At 37.6% G+C, this 27,525-nt stretch overlaps 1 protein-coding gene across 2 annotated transcripts in view; it reads left to right on the top strand.

Moving 5' to 3' along the window:
- Positions 1 to 27,525, top strand: part of HPSE2 (heparanase 2 (inactive)) — a 538,739-nt gene that overhangs the window by 333,023 nt on the left and 178,191 nt on the right. For both annotated transcript variants that reach the window (XM_079793868.1, XM_079793867.1), the window contains one exon: positions 15,661 to 15,708. In XM_079793868.1, the coding sequence (XP_079649994.1) occupies positions 15,661 to 15,708 (48 nt within the window). The remainder of the gene's footprint in view (positions 1 to 15,660; positions 15,709 to 27,525) is intronic.

Genomic DNA, 27,525 nt, shown 5'->3' with positions numbered 1-27,525 from the left:
CTCTTACCATTTGCAGCAGCCTGGATGGAACTGGAGAGCATTATGCTAAGCAAAATAAGCCAGTCGGAGAAAGATAAATATCACAAGATCTCACTCATTTGTGGAATATAATGAACAGCATAAACTGATGATCCAAAATAGAACCAGAGGAAAAAAAGTATTTAGAATATAATACAAGTAATCCTGTTATTTGCAGATTTTTAATATTTTCTACAACTTTTATGATATACTATGTTAATATAGTTTTGGTAATATTATTTTTTTAAATCTTTTTTTCTTGAAATATTAATTTTTATTGCATATAATATTATACTTAAAATCATTTTTTGAAATATTAATGTTTATTGCATGTAACATTATTATACTTAAAATCATTTTTCTTGAAATAAAAAAAATATCCTATATAATAAAACCCTAATATACAAATCTACCAAACAGCAGAATGACCTGTCACTATGATGCACACTGACCACCAGGGGGTAGATGCTCAATGCAGGAGCTGCCCCCTGATGGTCAGTGCGCTCCCACAGGGGGAGTGCCACTCAGCCAGAAGGCGGGCTCATGGCTGGCGAGTGCAGTGGTGGTGGCAGGAGACTCTCTCGCATATGTGGCAGTTCTAAGGACCCCTTGAGGGATGTCCACCTGCCGGCTTAGGCCCGCTCCCGGACTGCGAGAGGGCGCAGGAACCCCTCCCCTCCAGTGCACGAATGTCATGCACCGGGCCTCTAGTATATATATAAAAATATATATAAAAATAAAAACAACTGAACATTTTCCAAATCCTTCTGTCGTCTCCTTTCTCCTGTCCCAGATTTGGTTAATGACACAGTACCATTTTGCCTCAGGCACAGACTGGGAGGCCATTTCAGATTCATTCCTCTCCTTTGTTCATATACTCCATCAATTACTTATTAAGTTCTATTATTTCTAACATCTTAGTATCACTCATATTCTGTCTTTCCATTTTTATTTTAAGTCTTATCATTTTTCCTCCTGAATGGTTTCTATATATCTAGTCCCAGACTCTAATCATTGTTTCACATCGATTTCTCAGTGGTTTTTCAAAAACATGCAACATGTGATCAAATCACTCTTGCTTGAAATCCAAGCCCTTTCACATGACCTCCCCCCCACCCCCCAGGGCTTCAGGGTCAGGTGCCTGCCTCATTTTGCAGCCAGTGTACAGCTCCATCCCCTTTGCACAATGTGCCCATAGCCATCAAAATATATGTAAATTTTGACAGATGCCATATACCTTTCCCCTTTGTACCTTTTTATCTTGTGACATTTTCTTTAGAGTAACACCCTGTCCCCTAATTTTTAATCTTTCCAATAGATCTTCTCTGACATTTTTAGGCAGGATTTTTTTATCACCTCCTCTGTCCTTATGAGGTACTTTGTTTATTTTCCTGCTGTAGCACTTATCAAATTGATGATAACTTATTTATTTATATGTCTGCCTCCCCTACTAGATTGTGGACTAGGATCAGGACCCAGCCTATATTTTATTCATTTTGTAGCCTCAGAACCTATGAATACAATAGGTGTATTATAAGTGCTTGTTGAATAAATTCTGTCTTATTCAACAACTGTTTCTATATTCATATGACCCAAAAGCAGTATGCATAAATGTGATTGTGAAGCATTTTAAATCATTGTATATTATGGTGGTTTATAAAATCATAGTGGTTTAGCTTTAATTTTATAGAGCCAAATTAATTTTTAAATTTTTTCACTTAGATAGTTATAGGACTAAACAGGATTGTCTTTCTAGTTAGGATACAAACTCCACTAGGACAGATATAGAATCTTCACATTTATATCTTCAGGGACTAACGTGTTGCCTGGAATATGGAACATACTTAATAAAATGCTTGTTTTATTATTTTCATTTCCTCATTCGGGAAACGGCACTTCCTAGTAATTGATTTTTATCTAAAGGCATGAATAATTATTCTTTAGGGTTATATCAATTTCCTCTGCTTTTCTTTTATAAACTTTTATGCATCATCTATATAATGACAATTTTATCTTAACTATTGCTTTTTTATTACTTTGAAACATGTTTTTATTGTTTCAGAAGTTTATTTTTATTGTAACTATTCTTGTCTATTTTCTTATTGATAGTCTTTTCTGTTTCTTTCCTTACACTTTTAGGATAAAGTTACTATTTCCTTTTCATATGGACATTTTAAATGTTTTAATTGTTAATGTTAAGCTCTTTTAATTTACTTGGAGTTTATTGCTATGTCTGCTATAGAGTAGGGACCTAATCTATTTTTTGGTGATGCAATAGTATCAAGAAGCAGACATTCATTGAAAGCATTTTAACTAAGACAGTTAAACAGATGGAAGACTGTCAACAGATTAAGCAGAGTAAGGAAATGGCAACCCAGAGAATGTGGACTCTGAATAAAGATAGCTAATCTGCCTAGCACAGTGGTTGGCAAACTCATTAGTCAACAGAGCCAAATATCAACAGTACAACGATTGAAATTTCTTTTGAGAGCCAAATTTTTTAAACTTAAACTTCTTCTAACGCCACTTCTTCAAAATAGACTCACCCAGGCCGTGGTATTTTGTGAAAGAGCCACACTCAAGGGGCCAAAGAACCGCATGTGGCTCATGAGCCGCAGTTTGCCAACCACGGGCCTAACAGATAGGCTCTGAGTCAGGAGGGGGTTAATGAGAAAGGGGGACCAAGTCAAGGGGTTTATATGAAAGTCTGTCTGCAGAGTGACTACAACCAGAGCTCATCTCTTCCTCCATCATTTTAAGTGCCCTACCCTGCCCATATAGAGCAAAAACAGCTCAGTATATTATCTCCAAGCAAATGCCAAACCAAAGCTTAAGAACCCTCACCAAAGAAACTGAAGGAATCGCCAGGGGATGAACCTAGTATGTTAAGATGGAGTTGCTCTTGCATAATAAATAAAACAGTTAATAAAGCATTGTGGGATACCCATGCCAAAGCCTGTCTGTGCATTCCCCCTCCTTCCTCTCTAAAGTGAAATGGATGGGTCAACAGACTCTGCCTTAAAAACAGACATCCCAGTGAAAAGAGAGGCTTATCTAAAAGCCCACATACTCAATAGCTGAGAAAAATCTGTACCTGCTACTAAGAAGAGTCTACTTAGTCCCAATTTTTAAATATGAATTGATAGCCAAAGATCACAAGGAAACTGGTAACATGGAAGAGAAAAACCAAGATAAATAAATTTAAAAATTGACACAAGAAGATTATAACTCAGGATCAGAACTTTAAAAATAAAAACTGGAATTAGTATTCTTGTAAAGATATAATAAGATATTGTACTTCTAGAGTAAAAACTTATTTCTATGAAAAAAGGTACAATTAGAACAATAAGAAATTTTAAAAACTAAGTATGTAATTGCTGAAATTATGTCCAATAAAGGTTAGACAATGGTTTATTAGATACAACACTGAAAGTATCTATACTAATAAAAGGGTAATATGCTAATTAGACCGGGAGACCTTCTGGACGTCCCTCCGGACAAAGCCATGGTGGCGGGGCTGAGGCAGAGGCAGTTAGGGGCGATCAGGCCAGGAGGGGAGGGCAGTTGGGGGTAATCAGGCTGGCGGGGGGTGGGGAGGCAGTTGGAGGCAAGCAGGCCGGCAGGGGGGGCCAATTGGGGGCGAGCAAGTCGGCAGGGGGGCAGTTGGGGGCGAGCAGGCCGGCAGTGGGGGGCAGTTGGGGGTGATCAGGCCGGCGGGGGGGGGCAGTTAGGGGCAAGCAGGCTGGCGGGGAGGCAGTTGGGGGTGATCAGGCCAGTGCGGGGGGGCAGTTGGGGGTGAGAAGGCCAGCAGGGGGGCAGTTGGGGGCGAGAAGGCCGGCGGGGGGGGGGGGGAGGGAGGGCAGTTGGGGGCGAGGAGGCCGCCAGGCAGAGTGGTTAGGGGCGATTAGGCAGGCAGGCAGGTAAGTGGTTAGGAGCCAGCAGTCCCGGATTTTGAGAGGGATGTCCGACTGTGGGTATGGGATCGGGCCTAAACCGGCAGTCAGACATCCCCCGAGGGGTCCCAGATTGGAGAGGGTGCAGGCCAGGCTAAGGGACACTCCCCCCACCCCCCTGTGTACAAATTTTGTGCACTGGGCCACTAGTAAATGATAAAAGAAAATATTGATTCATTGGACTTTTATAGAATTAATAACTTTTGTGCATTGAATGACATCATCAAGAATGTGAACTGGCACACAGAATGGGAGAAAATATTTTCAATTCATGTAAGTGATAAGGGATTTGTATACAGAATATATATAAAGAACTCTTTGAATGGGCAGGCTGGGAGAGGTCAATGGGGGGAAAGGGGACATATGTAATACTTTCAACAATAAAGATTTTTTAAAAATGAACTCTTACTACTCAACAATAAAAAAGATAACCTATTTTTTAAAATGAGCAAAAGGGAATTGAGTAGACATTTCTCCAAAGAATATAAACGTATGGCTATTAAGCACATGAATAGATGTCCAATATCATTAGTTATTAGGGAAACATAAATAAAAATAATGAGATTTCACTTCCCATTCACTAGGACGGCTAAAATAAAAAGACATACAAGAACAAATATTGGAGAGGATGTGAAGAAATTGGAACCCTCATACACTGCTGGTGGGAATATAATATGGTGCAACAGCTTTAGAAAACTCTGGCAATTACTCAAAAAATTAAACATCGAGTTACCATATGATTCAGCAATTCCACTTCTAGGTATATACCCACGGTAAATAAAAAAATCCACATAAAACCTGTATATAAATATTCATAGTGACATTTTCGTAATTGCCAAAAAGTAGAAACAGCCCAAATGTCCAAACAGCCCAAATGTCCATTAACTGATGAATGGATATATAAAATGTGGTATATTCATACAGTGGATATACATATACATTCATTGTCTTTTTAATTGACAATAAAAAGAAATGAAACACCAATACATGTTACAACATGGATGAACCTTGAAAACATAATGCTAACTGAAAGAAGGCTAAATATTGCATGATTCCCTTTATATGAAATGTCCAGAATAGGCAAATCTATAGAGACAAAAAGTAGATTAGTAGTTGCTTAGGGCTGATGGAGAGTGACTGCTCATGGATAGGGATTTCTTTTTGAAATTAAACATTCTAGAGTTAGATTATATTGATAGTTGCACACCTCTTCAAATATGATTAAAAAACTGTTCAATTTTACACTTAAATTGGTTGATTATATGGTATTAAATTATATCTCCCAAACGCTTTTAAAAGAAAAAAAGTCTACTAAAATATTGGAAGATAAAAATAAAGGAAATCACCCATACACAGAGCTTAGATAGAGTTAGAAAATTTGAAATAAAATATTACAGATATAGAGGATTAATTCAGGACACCCAACAGCTGGCTCATAGGAGATCCAGACCCAGAAACAAGGAAAAAAATTATGGCTACAGAAAGGAATAAAAACTTTATCGCCCTTTATAATGTAGAGGAACAGTTGACAGAAAATAGATGGTAGAAATGAAGAGAAGAAAGACATATAAAGCTGATGTCCTCATGTAATATATGTGGAGTCAGAAAATACTGTCTAAATCATTGAAATAATAGAGAGATAAAGAGGAGGCCCAAGAAACCAAGCACATGGAGTTAACTCTTGGTTAGAATGACTTATGGTAGCATTTCCTTAAATGTGCTCTGGAGAACATCAGTTCTGCAGGTTATTAACATTATGTGGAGGTGGGGAAAATAAAAGGTTCCATGGTCAAGTAAGTTTGAGAAATAGTGGGATACACAGATTTACCGAAACACTTTCCAGAACCTTTAATACATTAGTTTACATTATGAATCTCCAAGACGGGGATGTAGCATGCAGAATTTCTTAAGTTTATTTGACCAGAGTCTTATTTTCAGAGACCATCTTGAAGAACTGGTGTTTCACTAACATGTTTGGACCACATTGAGTTGGAATGTGCGCCCTGCTTTAAGTGAGGGATGGCAGTAGAGCAGATAACAACAAAAGAATTACAGTTTGGAGAACTCAGACCTGGGCCACGTCAATAGCCTAGTTACTGTTTCGTTTTTTTTCCTTCCACTCTTGTCCTCTCCAATCTATTCACCACTCAGTTGTGAGAAAATCTTTTATAAACATAATTCACATGATATTAGTCACTGCTAAAGACTCTATTGACTTTTTATTGCTCTTATAACAAAATTAAATCTCCTTACCATGTCTGACAAGGCTCTACAATGAATGCTTTGCTGCTGTTCAGTTCTTTACTCTTATCTTCTCCAGCTTTCCCTTTTCCTTACTTCATTCAGGCCTCACTGGCCCTGTTTGTGCTAAGCTTCTCTTTATTTGGCGGGCCTTCAAATATGCTCTTTTGGGAAATATTCTTCCTCACTTACTTTCTCCCATTTTTCCCTCTCTTTACTTTTCTTCAAAACCCTATTTTCTCCTCCAAGAACGGCCTATTCTAACAGATGCTGCTAATACCAGATCCTGTCAAAGGTGTGGTCATGATCCCCCTGCATTAAAAGCACCTAGAGAGCTTCTTAAAAATACAGCATGATTCTTAGACTTCAGCCCAGACCTACCAAAACAGACTGTATGGACATAGGGCATAGATATTGGCATTTTGAACATGGCCCCCAAGAGATTCTTTGTACATCAAAGTTTGAGAACCATTGTCCTCTAATAGAGGCAGATCAGGTTTTATTATCTTTATTTTACAGATCAAAGAATGGAGGTGCTTGCATTTATTGAGTGCCAACAGTATACCAGGCAGTACCCCTGTTCCTTCATGTTTGTTATCTTGTTAATCTTCACAAAATCTTTGGGAAGTAGTTGCTGTTCTCTCTATTTGAAATGGTTCAGGGAGGTTAAACAACGTACCCAAGGTCACATGGCAAATAAGCTGTGGAGCCAGGTCTTAAATTAGGTATCTGACTCCTGAGCCCATGTGGTGCTGTGTTCCTGAATGAAGATCCTTGAACAAAGCCACACAGCTTAGCATGCTAGAAAAATAAAATCCTTCTTTATCTTAGTTCCACAGTGTTCACTCTCTTAGATGCAGCTTTATTCCAGGACTTGAGCTTTTGGAAAGTTTGCTTTTTGGTGTGAAATTCATCATAACATCTTGATGCATTTTTCCTCTTCCTATCAGTCTCCACTGCCAGGGCAAATCATATCAGGTCAGTTATCCTTCTTTGCTTGCATCCAAGTCTTTAAGATTTCCTCAGCAGTATTTTACACTGTCAAGACATGTCTGTCAAAATATTCCCCTAACCAGCACCTTCCAGCTCCAGCTATAGCCTTCCAGTTCCATTTCGGCATCTTCTCTCATCATCCCCCACATCCCTGCTATTTGTCTTCCTCCTAATCAAACCTATTTTGTCCTTTATGCATTATTGTCTCATATATGCCTCCATTTAATTCCTGACACTGTCCTATGTAGCCTTTCTCCCAAACTCCACCGCCCATTAGCAGCAAATAGATTTCATCTTGGGGGCCAGTTCCAGGTAAAAGTGGCTGGAACCCTGACTTGAGAAGGATTCTTAGGCCAATTCTGAGATTAACGAGAGAGTATTGAAATCTATTATTAATATCTACCGTGGGCTCAGGAAAAGGGAGCAGCGCCACACATATCACAAATTTGCCATCTCTGTATGATTTAAACAAGTGCTTTAGAATCAGAACTGCATTTGAATTATGGCTTTGCAACTTATTACCTGGGTGATCTTGAGCAGTTTTTTCATCTATGAAGCAAAAGTGATAATATCAATCTTATAGGGTTTTACATTACATAAACTACTTACCAAGTGTTTGTCAATCAGTAATTTTAGCTAACTTATTTTTTCCTTTCTTCATTCAGGAGCCTCCTTAAATTAAACCTGATGGGTATAACTTATTGGCAAGAGAGACTGATTAAAGAGTTTCAACCCATCTCTAGTCTCTGTATATTTACAGCTCTATAAATCTATACATTTAATGGAATTCTTATCTAGAAGGGAAGTCTATCAGCCTACTGCCAGTATACAACCTATAATAATAAAAGCATAATATGGTAATTAGACCAGACGTCCTTCCGGACGACCTTCCGGATGAAGCCAGGGCTGTGGGGGCCGAGGCAGAGGAGGTGGCTGCTACGGCAGCAGGGGCCAAGGCAGAAGCCCCTTGCACGAATTTCATGCATTGGGCCTCTAGTTATATATAAATAGAGGTAGAGAGAGAAAAGGAAGGGGGGAGCCAGGGAAAAGGAAGGGAGGCTTGAAAGAAGGGAAAGAGAAAAAAAGAAAGTTGTCAATATCTTATTTGTTCAATGCAGTACCTAGTATAGCTCAATATATAATTAGCCATGGAAAAGTAACTGGCTTTGGACCAAATGGAAGATGCCTGTTTTGCTGTAACTCAAAATGAATAATTTTCTCACATGTTTTTCCTAGTTTTATGTATGGAATGGCTGTTAAATCATATTCATGTTAGGTATATAACCAAAGATTTTCTTTTTAGACAAGGGAAGAAAGATCAGGCTGCCCAGTCTCACTGAAGTTTGTACTCTAAATTTAGACATTCAGTTTTCTGTGAAGGATTTATCTTCCTTCCTGGGAGAAAAATTTAGAATCCAGTTTTTAGGGTTGCACTTGTGGTCCAGAAGTAGAAATCAAAACCCCAAAGACCATGAATAAAGATGTGCCTTATTATAAGAGAGAGCTGTGATATGCCCTGGGAGAGAAGGCTCAACAATATTTCAGATACGTCATATGTGCAGGTGGATAACAAAGGAAAGAAATTCTCCCAGATTTGAGGTCTCTTGGGAGAGAAAAGGAACTCTCACAATGAAAGGGGATATATATATATATATATATATATATATGTATATATATATATATATATATATATATATATTTTTTTTTTTTCCCTATAGCAGCACATTGGTTCCAATGGGAAAGACTCCCCAATACTGAAAGGTCTGCCTGGCACTGGCCAATTTCCTTTCATACAGGTTCCTGCCCCTTCTGTCTCTTATCCTTTTTTTGCACAATTTGATGTCAGCATGAGCATAGACAGCTTCTGTTCCCTGAATTAATCATCCAGAATTTCTGTCTTCATAATTCAGGTATGGAGACATCCAACCTTGGAAAACCAAGATCTTTCTCTCTTGTCGTTATTCACATCCTGGGTCATCTTTTACTTGTACATTCATAGACCTAAATCTAGGGATTAGAATGGAAGTAGATGGTGGAAAATCCTTGGATAATACTGACCCTAAATGAAATTTCACTTTCCCAGTGGTATTTTACTTCTGACAGCACTAGTCTGTGTGCATGTTATTCCACCTCTAATATTACTGTGGCTGAACATTCTGCAGCTGTGTTGAAGTTATTCATTTATGTGGTTTGGGCCAGTTTCTGAGAAACAGGCAGAACTAGAGAGCAGAAGAATCCATCAATGCTAGATTTGAACAATGAAAATTATCTTTTTGGACTTGTCATCCACATTGCCAGCATAGATCTAAAAACACCAGAAACTGATACAATATTGTATGCCAACCATACTTTAACAAAATGGTCCACAGACATGGGAGCATGGGACAGACTGACAGATCTCAGAGGGAAGGGGAGCAGGAAGAGATTAACCAAAGAATTTATATGCATAGCCCATGGACACAGACAATAGTGTCCTGAAGGCCTGGGGTGGAGTGGGAACAGGTGGAGAGGAGCAAAGGAGGGAAAATGGGGGACATCTCTAATACTCTCAACAATGAAAATAATTTTTTTAAAAAAAAGCAGAGTATAGAAACAATATAATTGCAGGGTAGATAGAAAGCCATAATTCTAAGGGAAGGAGAATGGGGATGGGGAGAATTCTTCAAAACCCTTTGACTATAATATTCATTCCTTGAAGTTTTGTCTAATCAGTTATCTTTATGTGTTATTTCTGTGGTTGATTTTTGTATTTCTAGAGTTTTTAAAATAACATTTGAGGATGTCTGAAAACAAAACATTTGCTCCATTTGAGATGAGTTTTTTACAAACATTTCAAAAAACAAGGGTATGTTTGGTCATTCTGGTAGTATTTGGAAGTGCATATTTTGCTTGACGTTATTTGAAAATTAGATTTTTTTTCTCCTTGAAATAAGTGCAGAAATGCTTCCATATGTTTGAAGTTGGTCTATTATTTTGCTGTGATGGAAAAAAGAAAAGATATAGTTTATAGCAATTTTCATGTGAACACATATCATAATGATGTTTTCTCAAAGTTAGCAAAACAGCTTTTCTATTACTTCAGTATACTACTAAAGTGAAGAAAATAATATCATTTGTTTTAAAATGTTAAGCTGTGATTGAAGTATTTAAAAAATATAATGAAACTAAACTACATTTTTACTATTTTGATTTCTTATACAAAATAAGATATTAAATGAGTATCTGACATTAATTTTTTAAAATAGCCACACATTCCTATTAAAATGCTTTGGCTTTTTCATATACTTATTTTTTTCTTGTAATAAATTCTTATATGCAAATTAAAAATGTTCTTTTTCTGGTCCATAGATCTACTTACTAATTTCTGAGCTAGGAATGTTTTAATCATTGCAACTTTTATGGTGTATTTTAATAAATGGTACATCAAATAAATGTCCCTTCATTATTCCAATTTTTTAGGATTTTCTTTGCTTCTTCAGATGAATGTTAGAATGATTTTATAAAGTTTCAAAAGTATCTGCTGGCATTTTTTATTAGAATTTTATTAAACCCATAAATTAGTTTAAGAATAATAATTGATTTTCCTGTCCAGGATCATGGTAGGTCTTTTTCTATATTCAATTTTAAAATATTGCTCTGTAAACTATATAATATTCTATATATGGGTCCATTAATTTATAATTTTTGATCTTATAGATTTTCTTTGAGCAGTGTGGGGAAAAAACATTAGCATCACTTTAAATGTTCCTAACTCTAGTTTACTCATTCTTTTTATAATGCTGCATTTGGAAGGGTATTTAAGGACTTAATGATCAAGCTATAGTAGAACAAATTATCCAATGCATACGAGTATCTTCATATTATAGTACCATAAAGAACCATTTTCTAACTTCCAAAATGCCAAATTAGATGTATTCTTTATTGTCTGTCCAAAGCCTTTTAGCCAAACAAAGCATTGATAATTAATTTTTTCCTCCTAATTTTCTGTGAATGCATAACTTACCATCTATAACTATTTACTTTAAGTTCTCTGAGACAGAGCCAGAAGGATTGTAATGTGTTCACCAATATCAGCCTCAAAAGTCTGTTCCTTGGTTGCCCATATGAGCAAAAACATTACTGCAATTAAAAGTTCAGGGTCCAGCCCTAGCCGGTTTGGCTCAGTGTTAGAGCATCAGCCTGGGGATTGAAGGGTACTGGGTTCAATTTCAGTCAAGGGCACATGCCCGGGTTGCGGGCTCAGCCCCCTGGTGTGCAAGAGGCAGCCAACCAATGATTCTCTCTCATCATTGATGTTTCTATCTCTCTATCTCTCTCCCTTCCTCTTTGAAATCAATAAAAATACGTTTTTAAAAAAATGTTCAGGGTCCAGTTACCAGCGATTAGAGTGGTTGGGGGCCTGGCTGAAAAAGGTGAAGGATTAAGAAGTACAAATTAATAGTTACAAAATAGTCAAGAGGATGTGAAGTACAGCATAGGGAATATAGTCAATAATATCATAACTATGTATGGTACCAGATGGGTACTAGAAATGTCAGAGGAACATTTTATAAAGTGTATTATTATATGACTACTATGCTGTACACCTGAAACTAATATAAAATCATATTGAGGCCCTGGCCAGGAGCTCAGTTGATTAAAGTGTCATGCCATACACCAAGGTCTCAGGTTCAGTCCCGGTCAAGGCACATATAAGAATCAACCAATGAATGCATAAATAAGTGGAACAACAAATAAGTGTTCCTGTGTGTGTGTGTGTGTGTGTGTGTGTGTGTGTGTGTGTGTTTGTGTGTGTGTGTGCCTCTCTCCCCCTCAAATCAGTTTAAAAAAATCACACTGAATGTTATTGAAAAATAATAAAAAAATTTTAAACTTTGAGGTACTCTCTCTCCCCCACTTAAACACACCTGTCAGGTCCTCTTAGATGCTCTACCAGTGTTTCTCAATTGTGTCTTTTCTTCATTCTCACGTTTCAAAGTGTCCCAACTCCTACATTCATCTCCTGTCAATTCGTCCACACCTATACCTATAACCTTTACCATAAGCAAAGTGAGCTTCCTAAAACTCATATCTGATCCTGACACTCCCTCTCTTGTTTAAACACAGGGTAAATCCAACAAATATATATGAAAATTGAGCTAGCTGTATTTTATGATTAATATGTTGAGTACTAGTGATACAAAGATAAATAGGACATAGAAGTGTACCTAGTTGTTACATGATAAAGGCCAGACACACTAGCATCACAGGCTTGTCTGACCTCCTGCCACTCCCTTACCTGACATCCGGCCACACTGGACTCCTGAGAACACACTCACCTTGACTCTTCCTTGCTTTTTGCTCAAGCTGTTCTATGCCTCCCTCTTCATGGCAAAATCCTACCCTTTTTTCAATGCCAGATGCTATGTCATGTGTGATGTGAAGCTTTTCTCAATGCTTATCCCTCTTCTAACACCATAGAAGGTAGAGCTAACTGCTCCCTTGACTGCTGTCTCATAACAGTTAGTTTGTACCACTAGTGCACACACAGAGACTCTGATAGCTAATTATCTCAGTGTCTGTCTTCTTGACTTTATTGAGGTTGTCTTATAGCAGAGGCCATGAGTCAGTCACTTTTTGATACCTGCTTTAGCGCCTTGTCTTACAAACAGGCATGGAAATGCTAAAGTCTGTGAGAGGAAGCCAGCAGGCAAAGAAAATACTCAGGGCTTTTTGCCTTTTCTGATAAATATAGTAGTATTTTCTCAAGGCAAAATTTAACTTATCTTTTTGCATCTAAAAGTTATACTGCACTTCTTGGCCTCAGTGAAAACAGCTTGGAGGCAGCATAGGATCCTAGAAAGAAGGTAGGATTTGAAATGAGAGAACCTGGGTTTAGTAATGAGCTCTATGAGTTTGAGCAAGTACATAACCTCTATGAGACTCAGCCACCTCCACTATAAATTAGGAATATCTGCCTACTCAGGTTGTTTTCAGGGTTATGAGAAGTTATGCACATACAAAGCTGAAAAAAATTTTACAGTGAGAAAGCACTATAAATGTCAGTGTTATTTTCATTATGGTTATTTTTATATGTAAATGGAGACAGCTTTATATAAAATAGTATTTCTATTTCAGAGATTTTAGAAATTATTTTGGAGGAGTAAAGCTCATATAAATATATTTTATTTATTTTTAAAAAATGATACTTAGCCCTAGCCAGTTTGGCTCACTGGATAGAGCATCTGCCTGTGGACCGAAAGGTCCTGGGTTCGATTCTGGTCAAGGGCATGGTACCTGGGTTGCAGACTCCTCCCTGGCCCAGGGCCCTGGGAGGGGTTCATGCAGGAGGCAACCAATTGATGTATTTCTCTCACATCGATATTTCTCTCTGTCTTTCCCTCTCTCTAAAAATCAAAGGAAGAATATCCTTGGGTGAGGATTTAAAAAAAAAAAAAGATACTTATATCTAAGTTTGTCTACGTTTTCTAATTTTTAAAATATCCTTGGGAGGGGTATAAAATTTTATCTCCCCCTCTTTATTTTTGGATGATCCTACTTATAAGATTATTTATTATCAGGTCTCCACTGCTTAGAATTTGTATGTGGCAGGGATAGTATTTGATATGCTAATCTGTTTTTATTCTCCCTGTATTTTTTCCAGTTTTCCCTGCTCTATTCAAGCAGGTCGCTGATTCTATGCATATTAATTTAGAAAGAGCACTTGGCAGAGTGGAACAGAGAATTCTCCACCCCTCTTCTCCTCCCGCTTCTCTCCTCCCCTCCCCTCTCCTCTCCCTATCCCAGTCCCTGTCTCCTTCCTCTCATTCCTCTTCATCTTCTTTTATAAACTTCACTCTAATGCTAAGTAGTAGTCCTGGTATCCTCTCTCTACCTCTCTTCTAGACCTATAGAAACCCAGTCCTCTTCTACCATCATGGCAAAGCAGAAGCTCTATTTGGACAAAGCACAACCCCTTTGCTTACTTATGTGTATACCTGGCAGGGTTATGCTGGGGTAGAGCAGGAATAGGGCCTTCCCGAAAAACACCATCTCCCTTCCTAGTAGAAGAGTTCTTTAGTTATGAAGTCCTGATTGAAAATAGTTTCTGTCTGAAGAAAAGTTCTTCAGGGTCTCAGAATTGAAAGGCATATCTCCCAGCCCATCATGGGAGTATATTAGATAGTGCTTTATACTTGTACTAGAGGCCTAATGCATGAAATTCATGCACGGTGGGGGGGGGGGGGGGTCCCTCAGCCCGGCCTGCACCCTCTCCAATCTGGGACCCCTTGGGGGATGTCCGACTGCCTAAAGTGGCAGTCGGACATCCCTCTCAAAATCCGGGACCGCTGGCTCCTAACCGCTTACCTGCCTGCCTGCCTGATCGCCCCTAACCACTCTGCCTGCCGGCCTGCTCATCCCCAACTGCCCTCCCCTGCCGGCCTGATTGCCCACAACTGCCCTTCCCTGCCAGGACCTGATGCCCCAAACTGCCCTCCCCTGCCGGCCTGATGGCCCCCACCTGCCCTCCCCTGCCGGCCTGATGGCCCCCACCTGCCCTCCCCTGCCGGCCTGATGGCCCCCAACTGCCCTCCCCTACTGGCCTGATGGCCCCCAACTGCCCTCTCCTGCCGGCCTGATGGCTCCCAACTACCCTCCACTGCTGGCCTGCTCACCCCCAACTGGCCCTCCCTGCCAGCCTGATCACCCCCAAATGCCCTTCCCTGCCAGGCTGATTGCCCCCAACTGCCCTCCCCTGTTGGCCTGATCGCCCACAACTGCCCTCCCCTGCTGCGACCCGCCTCCTCCGCGTGAGGCAGCGGAGACACTTGGACCAGCCTCCACCGCGCCATGTCCAGCCACGGGACCCTCAGGCCTCACCGCGCAGAGCGGCCGGCCGCTGGGCCCCACCTCCGCTGTGAGCGTGGCCATCTTATGATGGCCATCTTGTAACGATGTGAGGGCATGACGCCACCTAGGCTATTATTAGTATAGATAAGTAAATTGGGTTTCCCTATGCTCCCTTCAAAAGGAGAGGTCTGAGGTTTTTCAGAGGCATTGATTGTGTTCTGATTCTGGGGAAATGTCATCCTTTATTTATTTTCTAGCAAATCTCAGAGTCTTTAGAGAATACAAAATGGGGCAGATAAGTTTTGATCATCGTGAGAGTGATGTGGGAGCTGTCAGGCATGGGCTTGGGAAGACAGACATAGGCATAATGTCCTAATTGGGTCTTGAGTTCCAGATGGTAAGGATGTGTGGAAAGCTGAAAGTAGAGTTACCTTTACCTTCTGTACAGTTTAACTTCACTAGCTGTTGGATAGGCCGTGTTTATAAAAGGGCTGTGGACACACTCAGAAAGCATAGCTGCCCAGGCATTGGCCTAATTTATGTATGTCTCAGCTTATTTCATTTTAACTCTGTAGATATGGTTTGCTTCAAGTTGAAATATCTTTGTTATTTTTCTTCCTTACAGATTCATGAAGGTGGCAGGAAGCACAGTGGATGCAGTTACCTGGCAACAGTAGGTATTCACCATTTTTGCTCTTATTATCAGCTGCTGTGAAATGAAAGATACTAGTTGTCATGAAGTTTATATCTAACATTTAATAAACTATTCTTCATCCTCCAAGAAAAAAAGTTAAAACTAACCCCAAAGCTGTTCTTATGACACATACTATCTCATAATAATACAATTTTACAAAAAACAGCAACACTGACACATTTGGGAAAGCTCGGCTATTATGCACACCTTTAAATCAATCTGTCATCAGTGAGCAGGTGATGGAAATTTGAACATGCCAACATTTCCCCATAAGCTTTTCCTTAGGAATAAATTTCCTTAACAGAGGAAATATTGTTAATTACTCGATATATCATATGAAAATAGAAATGCTTCATTACATTAATGGCAGTGGTCTTAATTAGTGCCAAGAGAGTCACTAATATGAAGCAAATAAAAAAAAAAAGAATATGAAGGGAATGAAGCAGCTTCAAGAGAGAATAACCCCTCCAACATTCCAGGAAGAAGCTTACAATGGCAAAACTATGTTACCCTAAGGGGAGATTGACTTGTAACAATAATTATCTGAAATATAAATTTACATTTTCTATAAGTCTCCTTATACCATTTATTCCAGAATGTCCAACATCTTACAATGTCTCACAGTTTTATACTGGAATCCTGCACTTCCTTTTTGTAAGAAATCTATCCCACAGCATCCTCCAAATCATCTCTCATCTAATGTGGTTTTCATAGCTCAGCTACATGCTCCCATTCCGTGCCCTCAGAGCTATCAACTATGGCCATCTTTCTCAGTTACTCTAACCCTTGCTCCCTAGCTCATTAACTCTTGTCTTCCTCTGTTTTAAGTGGGTCACAGTAGTCCTTGCATATTCATAACAGGTGTGAAAGAAAGTGGATGAAATCTTTATTAGGTATCCCAAAAGGATTTTTGGTTTGTTGGCAATCAATCACTTCAATTATAATGGAAAATATTGTATTCTACCTATATGCTCTAAGTTTCTCTAAACAACAAGTTCCAAATATTTTCAGAAATTCTTATCCTCCTCCAAATTGTTTTTGTGAGTCACGGATAGAGTAAGTCTGAAAATCTTATCATTCTTTTGCTTAAAACCCTTCAGTGTCTTCCTTTTGCACTTAGACCAAAAGCCAAACTTTCTGCTCTTTGTGATTGCATCTGGTGCTACTCCACCCTTACTCACTCTGTCCCGACACACTCGTGGTCTTCTGGTTCGTAGAAAGTTCACAGACATGTCTGCCTCAGGACCTTTGTACATGTTATTCTTCTGCCTGGAATACTGTTCTCCCCATTTTTTTGTGTGACTTGCTACTTCTCATCTCTTAAGACACAACTTACATGTTATCTCCTTCAAGTGGCCTTCCCTATAAAATAGGTTCCTCACCGATTCACATTCTTAGATCTTTTTTTTCATAGAATTTATTTTAACTTACAATTATTATTTTTATAACTTGTTTTTGTAATTTGTGAGTTTTTCTCTTCCACCAAAATAGCATTATTTCATTCAACAAGTGCTGATTTAGGCAATTGTTTTTCTTTTAAGCAACACTTTCATTTTATTAATTGCTAAAAAGTGGCATATTCAAACTACAACAAAGAAAGAATAATAGAACCAGACACCCATATGGTTGAGTGGTTGAGCACATGGGCATTGATATTAGAAGACTTGTGTTTGAACCACAGTTCTTTTAATTGTTATCTCTGTTACCTTTGCAAATTTTTATGAGACTCAGTTTTCTTTTTTTTTCCAATTAAGTTAACATTCAATATTATTTTGTATTAGTTTCTGGTGTGCAGCATAGTAGTTAGACAACCATGTAATTTATAAAGTAATCCCATCGATATTTCAAGTACCCACCTGGCACCATACCTAATTATTACATTATCATTTACTATATTCCCTACCCTGTATTTTACATCCTCATGACTATTTTGTAACTGCCAATTTGTAATTTTTAATCTCTTCACCTTTTTCACCCAGCCCTCCAATTAGGCAATTGTTTATTGGGCATTTACTGTGGAGGGAAATAACAACAATGATAATAACAATAGGGCAGGAATTGTCACAAACTTTTATGTGCCTTACCATATCTCCTCACAACAACCAAATGAGGTAGGGAATCTTTTTATCTCTATTTATGTACAACTTAGAGAAAGTTGTAGAAAATCCAAAGATTGCATAGAAAGTGGCAGAGTTTGGGCTTGAAGTTTGGATCTTACTTTAAGGAATAATCTATTAACTATTACTGCTTTGATAGCAATATATGATCCTTTACTGAAAGTATACATTCCAGTGTGGGAATTTAAATCCTGTTCACTGTCCTCACAAAAGGCTATCTGGATAATGTAGGATAGAGGTTGAACTTGAAGAATTTGTAGTATTTGTAGGGAGAACTAATGAAATAAGTATACAAATATAAATGGGTAAGGCTTGATCAATTATCATAGCTGACTGGTAGGGATCAGAGAAAGCTCTTCTTCCCTAGTGAAGCACACTTTATCATGCAAATGGAATGAAATGAGTGCAGTATTTTTTATATCGGAGAAATAGATTGTTTTATAAATACATTTTGTTTATTGGCTACTTTAAAAATACTGGCCATCTCTCAAGATATAGATCATATGTTTGCAACTACTCTAAAAATACCCCCAAAGTTTTTATCTCACTTGAGGACAACAAGTAGCACCTGAAATCTGCCATTTATTCCTTCCAGCTATAGTGTTCAGTCAAGATTTGGAACAATTCCAGAAAATCCTGGCCAGGAGGACTCAGTAAAAATTAAAACCAAATGCCATGTTTCTCTAACCCTGAGAAATGCTGAGGTGAAAATTTCTTAATAATGTAAAGGAAATCAAGAATGTGTGGTAGAGGATGTATGTAGTAAAGCATTAATTGTAGAACCATTTCATTGCTAGGTATTTACCCAAAAGAAATGAAAACATACCTATGCAGCACAAAAACTTTATCTGGGGGTGGGGGTGGGATGAGGGCATGCGACAGGGGGTAGGGGAGGCTGGGGGAAGGTCAATGGGGGAAAAATAGATATATGTACTACTATATGTAATACTTTAAACAATAAAAAAAGAAAAAGAAATGTTCATAACAGTTTTATTAAAAATAGGCAAAAACTAGAAACAGACCAAGTGCCATTAACAAGAGAATAGATTAAACAAACTGTTGTATATTTGTATAAAGGAATGCTACTCAGCAAGATAAAAGAACAAACTAATGATACACTCCACAAATGAATGAATCTCAACATTATGCTAAATGCAAAAAGTCATATAAAAATACATTTGTATCATTCCAATTACATGAAATTTTGGAATAGATTTTAAAAATTGGGACATTGACTGCCTCTGTCGATGTAGGGGGTAGGGATATGGATTGAGAGGGAAAGGTACATGAGGGAATTGTCTGGGGTGAGTATAATGTAATCTACATCTTGATAGCAATTTAGTTTTCACAAGATTATGCATTTGTTGAAATTCATCAAATGATATACTTAATATTTATGCATATCATTGTATGTAAAACTTAAGAAAAATAACCATGAGCAGATACTGAACTCTAACCAATGGTATGCCTGATGAAGTGTTTAGGATGAAGTTTACCAAAGCCTGCATTTTACTTTGAAATGCCTCAACAGATAAAATAAATCAATGAATGGATAGAGAGATAGATTGATAAATGTGTGGTAGAGGATGTATATAGCAAAGCATTAATTGTAATACCATGGTGATGGATATATGGTTTTCACTAAATAATTCTTTCACCTGTCTCTGAAATTTTTCAAAATAAAATATTAGGAAAATAGGCCTACATTGTTACACCCAAATACATAATATTATTTATTACAAAATAATATATTGCTGTGAAAATATGTATGAGAACATAATAAATGGGAAAATGCTTTTGTCAAGTGAATAAAGTAAAATATAAAATATACAAGTCATACCCCAATAATATAAAATGCACATAAACTCAAAGAAAATGCACTAATAGATTTATAGTGTTAATCTTTAGGTAGATGGCATATAGGGACTTTTTTATTCTCATATTTACTTTTTTGTAGTTTCCAGTCTTTCTGTAATCAGCATGTAGTGCATCTTTCTTTATAATAGAAACCAGCAGTACCCAGCTCCACTCTTTCCACCTCTTATTGCCCCTCTCTAGAAGCATCATCATAATTTTAGCCACTTTTGATACTTGTTTCCATATTTCTAAGTGACAGTCTGATCCTGCTGTTTCTTGATTTTTTCCCAATTCAAATATTGTCTATTAATTTCCTACTATGGAAAATGAGAATTTAGCTCTCTTACCTCCCTAACTCCTTGCACACTGAAACATACTTACCTTTGTCCCCTCCAACATTTTACTTCTTAAGTATTGGTGAGATCAGAACTCAGTGCTCACATTTTTATTACTAATAAATATGATTCACAGCAGAGAATGTGATGTTGCATTTTCTTTCCTTCACAACTTTTTGCTTTCCCTGGAATTAATTACTGTCTTTTTCATTTGCCTAGTTTCCTATTAATCTATCCCTAACTCTGTGTCAGAGGGTCAGTCTCTCTCAGTGCAAACACCCCAGGTAGCCATCAGTTTCTTCTTGTCCTTGGAGAAGCCCTCCTGGAGCAGGCCCGCCTCTGGTCCCATCTGGACTGGTTGATCTCTGTGCTTCCTGCACAGCTGTTGTCCTGGGATCTTCCTTCACCATCATCCTGGAGATTCCTTTGACTCTCTTATTTGCTGGATCCATGCCTTTTTTTTTTTTTTTTTGAGGTTTACTCCCTATTTTGGGGGAACATTTTCCCCCAGGAAATGCCTGAGAAAAGATAAATGAGAAGTAAACATGTTGAGACCTTGTATTAGAATTTGATTTATATTTTGGATGCATAAAGATTTCCCTAAGATTTTGATGCTTTGGCTCCATTTTGTTCTAGCTTTCCTTGTAACTATTGAGAAATCCAATGCCTTTTTAATTTCCAATCCTTTTATTTGCCCTGTTTTTTTCAATCTTGGTACTTTTAAGATCTTTTTGTCCCAAGCGATCCTTTACATGGTTCTTTTTTTTTCCTGTTCAGTAGGTATGTGGTGGACCCTGTCAATCTGAAATTCTTACCCTTCAGTTTAGAATTTCTTTATGAATTTTTTTCTTGGATAATTTTTCTATGCTCTCTCTTTATGGAAATTCCACTAGTCAGATATCAGAAGTCCTCAAACAATACTCTAATTTTTATATATTTTTCTCTTCCTTGTTTTTTTCTTTCATTTTCTGATAAATCTCCTTAATCATCTAAATTTTCTGTTGACATTTTCATTTCTGTTATATTTCTAATTTCCAAAAGCTCTTTTTAGTCCTCAAAACTTTCTTTTTTTATGGCTTCATATAGTTTATTTCCTTGTTTCTCTGAGGATATTAATTTTAGTTGTTTATTTAGTTTTTGTTCTTTTCTCTCCCCTTCCTCTTTTCCTCTATTCTTGTTCTCTCTCTCTCTCTCCCTCTCCCTCTCTCTCTCTCTCTCTCTCCCTCTCCCTCTCCCTCTCTCTCTCTCTCTCCCTCTCTCTTTTCTTACAGTTTCTGAATTAAACATTTTGTCCTCTATGTCCTTCCTTCCTTCCCCATTTCTTTATTTTGGTTTTCATCTCTCACATGAATTTTCCTAAATGTCAAATGATCCTTGGATCTCCACTAATATTTAAGAGAGAGGCATGAAAGCTGGTTGGACTTTTTGTTGTTGTTGTTCATGGACATTTCTTCTCAACTAGTGGATGTTTATATAGGGTGATCTGGCTGGGATATTACATCATGAAAATCCCAATTGTCCATAGCTGTTTCTCAACTGAAGATATGTGGATTCTCACATCATTTGCTATATTCTGTGGCAATATGTTGTTTTGGTTTAAGAATATAAAGAAAATTTGCTCTCACAGAGATATACAGCTAGAAAACAGAGGAATATTTGAATAGCCTTTTTCAGGTTTTTGTGGCTATTCTTCTCAAATACTACATTGAAATTCTACAAGTGATAATTTCCTAAAGATTTGTCGCAATGTGAAATATGAAGCCATATCAATAGACTTTTTATACTCTGATGCATTAAAATCTATTGGTCTTGTATTTTGAATGTATCTTTTACCCATGTATGATGTTGTAACACCATGCATTGATCATTTGGAAAATATTGTTTTGCTGAGTTGTGAATTGTTATGCAGATATTCCAAATGTTGGCACATTTCATTATAATGCATCAAGCACATTCATTATCACTGCTGACCTAATCAAAAAAGTATTTACGTTTTGGGAAGCAGACAAGCTCATAGTACAGATACAAATATCCTAAAATCCTAACTTTTATTCAACAGTTCAAAATTTATAATCAGCAGCAGGTTTTGTCAATTGTTTTCCTTGAAGTAACAGGCTTACTTTGTTCATTTTTGTGAAAAACTATCTTTTAAATACCCAAGTCTGAATAATCACAATTTGTCTGTCAGTCATTGTTTCAAGTAAAAATGTTCCATGAAAAAATTACCAATTCAGTTTACAACTTGAATAATCATATAAGTGTTTGTCCTTGAGACAGACATCATACTTTGCTGTGGAGATGAAGTCTTTTATGTATATTTTTCATTTAATCATACAGATTATTTTTTCAATATGTACTCAGGGGTTAAAATTTAATAAAATTAATAACTTTTATTACTTTATCAGGGGAAGTATTTTTGTTTTATTGCAACTATATGACAATGATCACTAGGACAGTTTGATGCTCCTGACTTGACCTGTGGTAAACTGCCAGAAGTTTTACCCATTGTTGCTTTTGTATCATCAGTCCAACTGTTGTTCCATGAAAAAAAATTACCAATTCAGTTTACAGCATAATTTTCCAGTACAAACTTGAGAGTCAAATCAGTTATTTTACACTTTATATATTGCTATATATTGCTTCACCATTTGTATTTAGTGCCAAGCATTATATTTAGTGCCAATAAACCAAGTTATTTTAGTGCCATTCACATAAAAGATTTTTATTAATGCTTAATTGGGTGGATACAAGAGAAAAAGCTGTCTGGAGATTTATCCAAATATTAATATCCTGAAATATTAACTTTGTCTTCATGCTTGTAGCTAAATCTTTAATTTAACAAATTACTGTATTATTGGGAAGTGACACTGGGGTGATTCCTTTTCCTAACTTTATTGAGTTTTCACCCAGCAGTCATTCAACACTGTCAACTGCAGAAGGCTCTATCAGTCTTTCAGCTACCTCATGCACCTTTCTAGCCAATGTAATAAAATAACCTACTCTTTTAAGTACAATAAACTTCAAAATAATTTTTAAATGTTATTGCAAAATAAGACAACAAAATTTTTTAATTTTCATATAGGCATAAGAAAAACGTTAGAATTTCAAAAGAACTTATTGGATGGTTATGGAGTTATACAGATTATAGCAGGTATAATAGAAAAAAAAGCTTATTGAGAACAGTAGATATACTGAGGACAAACTGAGTTAACCATTGAAAACATACACACTTATACTCCAAAATCATACTTTAGAAGTCTAGAAAACAAGAATATACAAGCATATATTCCATTAATTGTCTGAGCAATGCCATTATCACATGTCATATAGGCTCTGGAAAACTCAATATACACTTGTGAGAGAATAAGAGTGAAATGGCAAGTAAGTGTCTTAGTGTTATAATGAAAAGTTTTTATCTCATGAATCCCTGAAAGGATCTTGGGGACCCTTTCAACAATTGGTGACCTCCCTCCAGTTGATTCTAGTGTACTCCAAAGCTTGAGAACCACAGCCATAGACGATGACTGCCTGGATTTGATTATAAGAATACATTCATCACTGTATTTTCCGGTATAAATCTTTGTTCAGTAGCTTCTTTATTGACATGTGGATAGGAGAAAAGATTTAAGAAAAATTGTCCTTGGAATTGGCCTTTAGAAAATTCCTTGACCCTGGTAATTAGAGTCAAAGCTTCAAGTCATTTAATTTTCAATAAGATTTTCCTCAGATGAAAGTCAGCACTTTTCTCTATTTGGTCTTAGTCTGCACTTATACTAGTATACACCATTCCTCACTTCTATTGTTGCAGAAAATGAAATATGGTGATATACTATAGCTATAGTCTTAACCTTTTGCACTCGGATGTCGAGTGTGACTCGACACGGTTAGCATTAGAATAAAGGAATCGAGAAAAAAGCAAGCGAGTGCAAAGGGTTAAAGAGATCAATTTTATAATTTAAAATTCTAGCTACATTTAAAATATAAAATGAACATTTTAAAATATGTTTTTATTGATTTTAGAAAGAGAAGAAGGAGAGGGAGAGAGAAAAAAAATTAGTGAGAGAGAGAAAAACATTGATGAGAGATATAAACATCAATTGGCTGCCTCCTGCATGCCCTCCTACTAGAGATTGAGCCCTATACCTGGGCATGTTCCCTAACTGGGAATGGAACCAGTGACCTCTCAGTGCTTAGGATGATGCTCAACCAAGGCAAAAACGAACATTTTTAAAAAGTCCTTGCAAGAGCAACCATGGATTTGCCTGCAATATAAGTAAATGTGAGAAAATGACTCTGAGAAGAGCATCTATTGGAAATTTGTGAACATTGCCAGGGCCAATGGGACATTAGAGTGACTTGTTAAGCAGAAATTCTGCTTAAAAGGAAAAACTGAAGGAATCCATCACAAAAATATTAAATTTTAGAGAAAAGAGTTCAAGCAAAATGTAGACCCTATTTATAAAAAATTGGAAACATGATTCAACAATGTAAGTAATTCACAAGAGTACTTAAACATATTTAAAACACTGTTTTAGAAGCAAAGAATCTATAGAGCACTGCATTATGGTTTGGTAGAAAGAAAACAGGCTTTGAAGTCAAGCAGGCCTAGACAGATCCCTCTGATCCTTAGTAGATTTGGGGCCTAGGGGAGAAAGTAAATCCTTCAGAGCTCAGTTTTCCCACCTATAAAGTAGAGTTAATGCCCAAAACTGTTGTGAAGATTAAATGAGGTAATGCACAAAAAGCACTTTGCACAGTACATATATACAATACTAGAGGCCTGGTGCACAGGTTCATGCACTGGTGGTGTCCCTTGGCCTGGCCTGCGGGGATCAGGCCCGAAAACGGCAGTCCGACATCCCAGAGTGTGAGAGGGCACTCTGCAAAGTTGCCATCTCTCGGCAGCTCCTGCGTTGAGCGTATGTTCCCTGGTGGTCAGTGCGGTTCATAGTTACTGGCCAGTCAGCTGGTCAGCCAGTCACTTAGCCTTTTATATATATATAGATATGGACCTTCACAAAATATGTTTTCTTCTTCCTTCCCCTTCAGTCTTTCTGTGACCCTTCCCAATCTCTCTGTTTATGAAAGTGTCTCACTATGGAATATACAGATGTTTAGCACATATTCCATTACTGAGCATTTTTATAGCACTCTGCCGATGCTTCAAGGCTTTTGCTTACGGTCTTTTCAGCCAAGGGGGAAATTGAGCAGTTCTTTGGGGTAACCCTGTTATGTTTTATTTATTAATTCATTAAAATGGTATTTATTGAGTACCAATAAATATGTTCAGGCACTGTACTAGGTGTTATAGATCAGCGATTTTCAACTGGTATGCTACAGCGTACTGGTGTACTACAAGAAATTTTAAAACATGCAATTCCTGACTATTTAGTCAGGGGAACTGACCTCCTTTCCCTTAGATTGTTAAATTAAAAAAAATTACAACACCAACACAATAATAGTCTGGTGTGAATGTATTAAAAATTATACCTATTTTTTTGTCAGATTGGCAAAAAATATATTTTTGGTATACCGCAGAATTTTAGTCATTAAATTATGTGTGCCATGGTGAAAAAGATTGAAAATCGCTGTTACAGATAGACTAGATAGAAAAAAGAGACAAGATCCTTCCTGGGGAACTTAATGGGCTTCTGGTTAGCAAGGAGTTTATCCCTCTAGCGATCAGATCTGCACACCACGCTTATTCTCCTTCCTTAAGAGAAAGTGGAAAAGGATAGGTGCTCCTGGTAAAGATCACAATAAGAAGAAAATCACTGTGGGTTCCAGTGAGAGCTATGGCTCAACATATATGTGCTACAGAGGAGTTAAAAAGGAAAGGATAAGGAGGGAATGGAGTCATAAATGACATATGGGGAGAGGGAGAGAGAGAGAGAGAGAGAGAGAGAGAGAGAGAGAGAGAGAGAGAGAGACTGACTTTCTGAACACAAGTAGAGCCCTAGGTGGTTAGGCTCAGTGGCTAGAGCGTCAGCCTGCGGACTGAAGGGTCCTGGGCTCAATTCCGGTAAAGGGCACATGCCTGGGTTGGAAGCTCAGTCCCCAGTAAGGGGTGTGCTGGAGGCAGCCAATCAATAATTCTTTCTCATCATTGATGTTTCTATCTCTCTCTCCCTCTCCCTTCCTCTCTCTGAAATCAATAAAAAAAATATTAAAAGCGAATAGAACAATAGAATAGCTCTTTGTTTTCAGAAAGAGAAGACTATTCACACACACCTATATGTGTATATATGTATTATACATATTTTAATTTCTCATTTTCTGGGATCAAGCTCTGTGCTAAGTTCTTTATAGAAGTGATCCAGAGCATGGATTTTGCATTCTAACAAACTGAGTTCAAGTCTTCAATACCTACTGTCTATGTGACCTTAGGCCAGTTGCTCAGCACCTCATTGAGCCTCATTCAATGCCTTCTTTTGTGACCAAGTGGTAGGCTTCTTAGCTTACCATTGGCCCAAGAAGTGCTTGCAGCTTACCTCTCACTTTGATTATTCTGGAAGGCTGCATAGTCTCCATTAGTAGCTCCCTTTTCCTCCATCATTCCCATGGAAGCTGTCCATCTCCTATTGATTTGGGCAAGAGAGAGTGAGCAAGTCTCTTCCTAGTTCACTGTATATACACACACAAAACCCCAAAGATGTCTCCATCTGGAATTATCTTCAGGTTCCCACAGGTGTCTCCCCTGCCTAAGGAAGGAAAGTTTGAGAAACACTGGTGCAGTGTCTTGCACATAGCTAATAACATCTGCCATTAATTAAAGTTGCTCAAGCACATTATATGCATTATATCAAGGGCATCTGCTAAATGTATGGATATTAAAGAGGCAGCTTTTAGAGACTTGTTAGACTTGAAATCCCAAGATCATGCTTTCTGTCTTCATGCCAGATCCCAATTGTCCTTGTTTTAATTATTTTGGAGCCCACTCTGGAGAAGTGTTGTTGATTATATCTGTCCATATTGTTATTCATGGGAAATCAAAGGGTCTGGATGCCAGCTTAGACTTAGAAATTCCTGATCTTCACTTTCTTTATTGCTCTGTTAAACAAGTATTGCACTAATCTGGAGTCAGACTATCTGTTTTTTAATTCTGGCACTAATGCTTATTACTTTGTACAAGTCATTTAACTTCACTGAGTGTCAGTTTTTGTATCTGTAAAATAGGTATTCATTCATTCAAAAATATTTATGGAGTTTCTACTCTGTGACAAGCACTGTTCCAGGTGCTTGGGATAGATAAGTGAACAAAACAGATAAAAATCCCTGCCTTTATGGAACTTACATTCTGGGAGAGTGTGGGTGGGGTTTGGTGGGAAGGAGAAGGGTGGATAAAGACAATAAACAATCCTATATAATAAGAGGGTAATATGCTAATTAGACCGGGTTGATGACATATTCTGGACGTCTGACTTCCTTCTGGACAAAGCCACTGTGGCGGGGGCCAAGGCAGAGGCAGTTAGGGGCGATCAGGCTGG

The sequence above is a fragment of the Cnephaeus nilssonii genome, assembly GCF_951640355.1.
Source record: "Cnephaeus nilssonii genome assembly, chromosome: 16".
In the NCBI taxonomy this organism is placed as follows: Eukaryota; Metazoa; Chordata; class Mammalia; order Chiroptera; family Vespertilionidae; genus Cnephaeus; species Cnephaeus nilssonii.
This window is presented reverse-complemented; position numbering and strand designations above follow the sequence as displayed.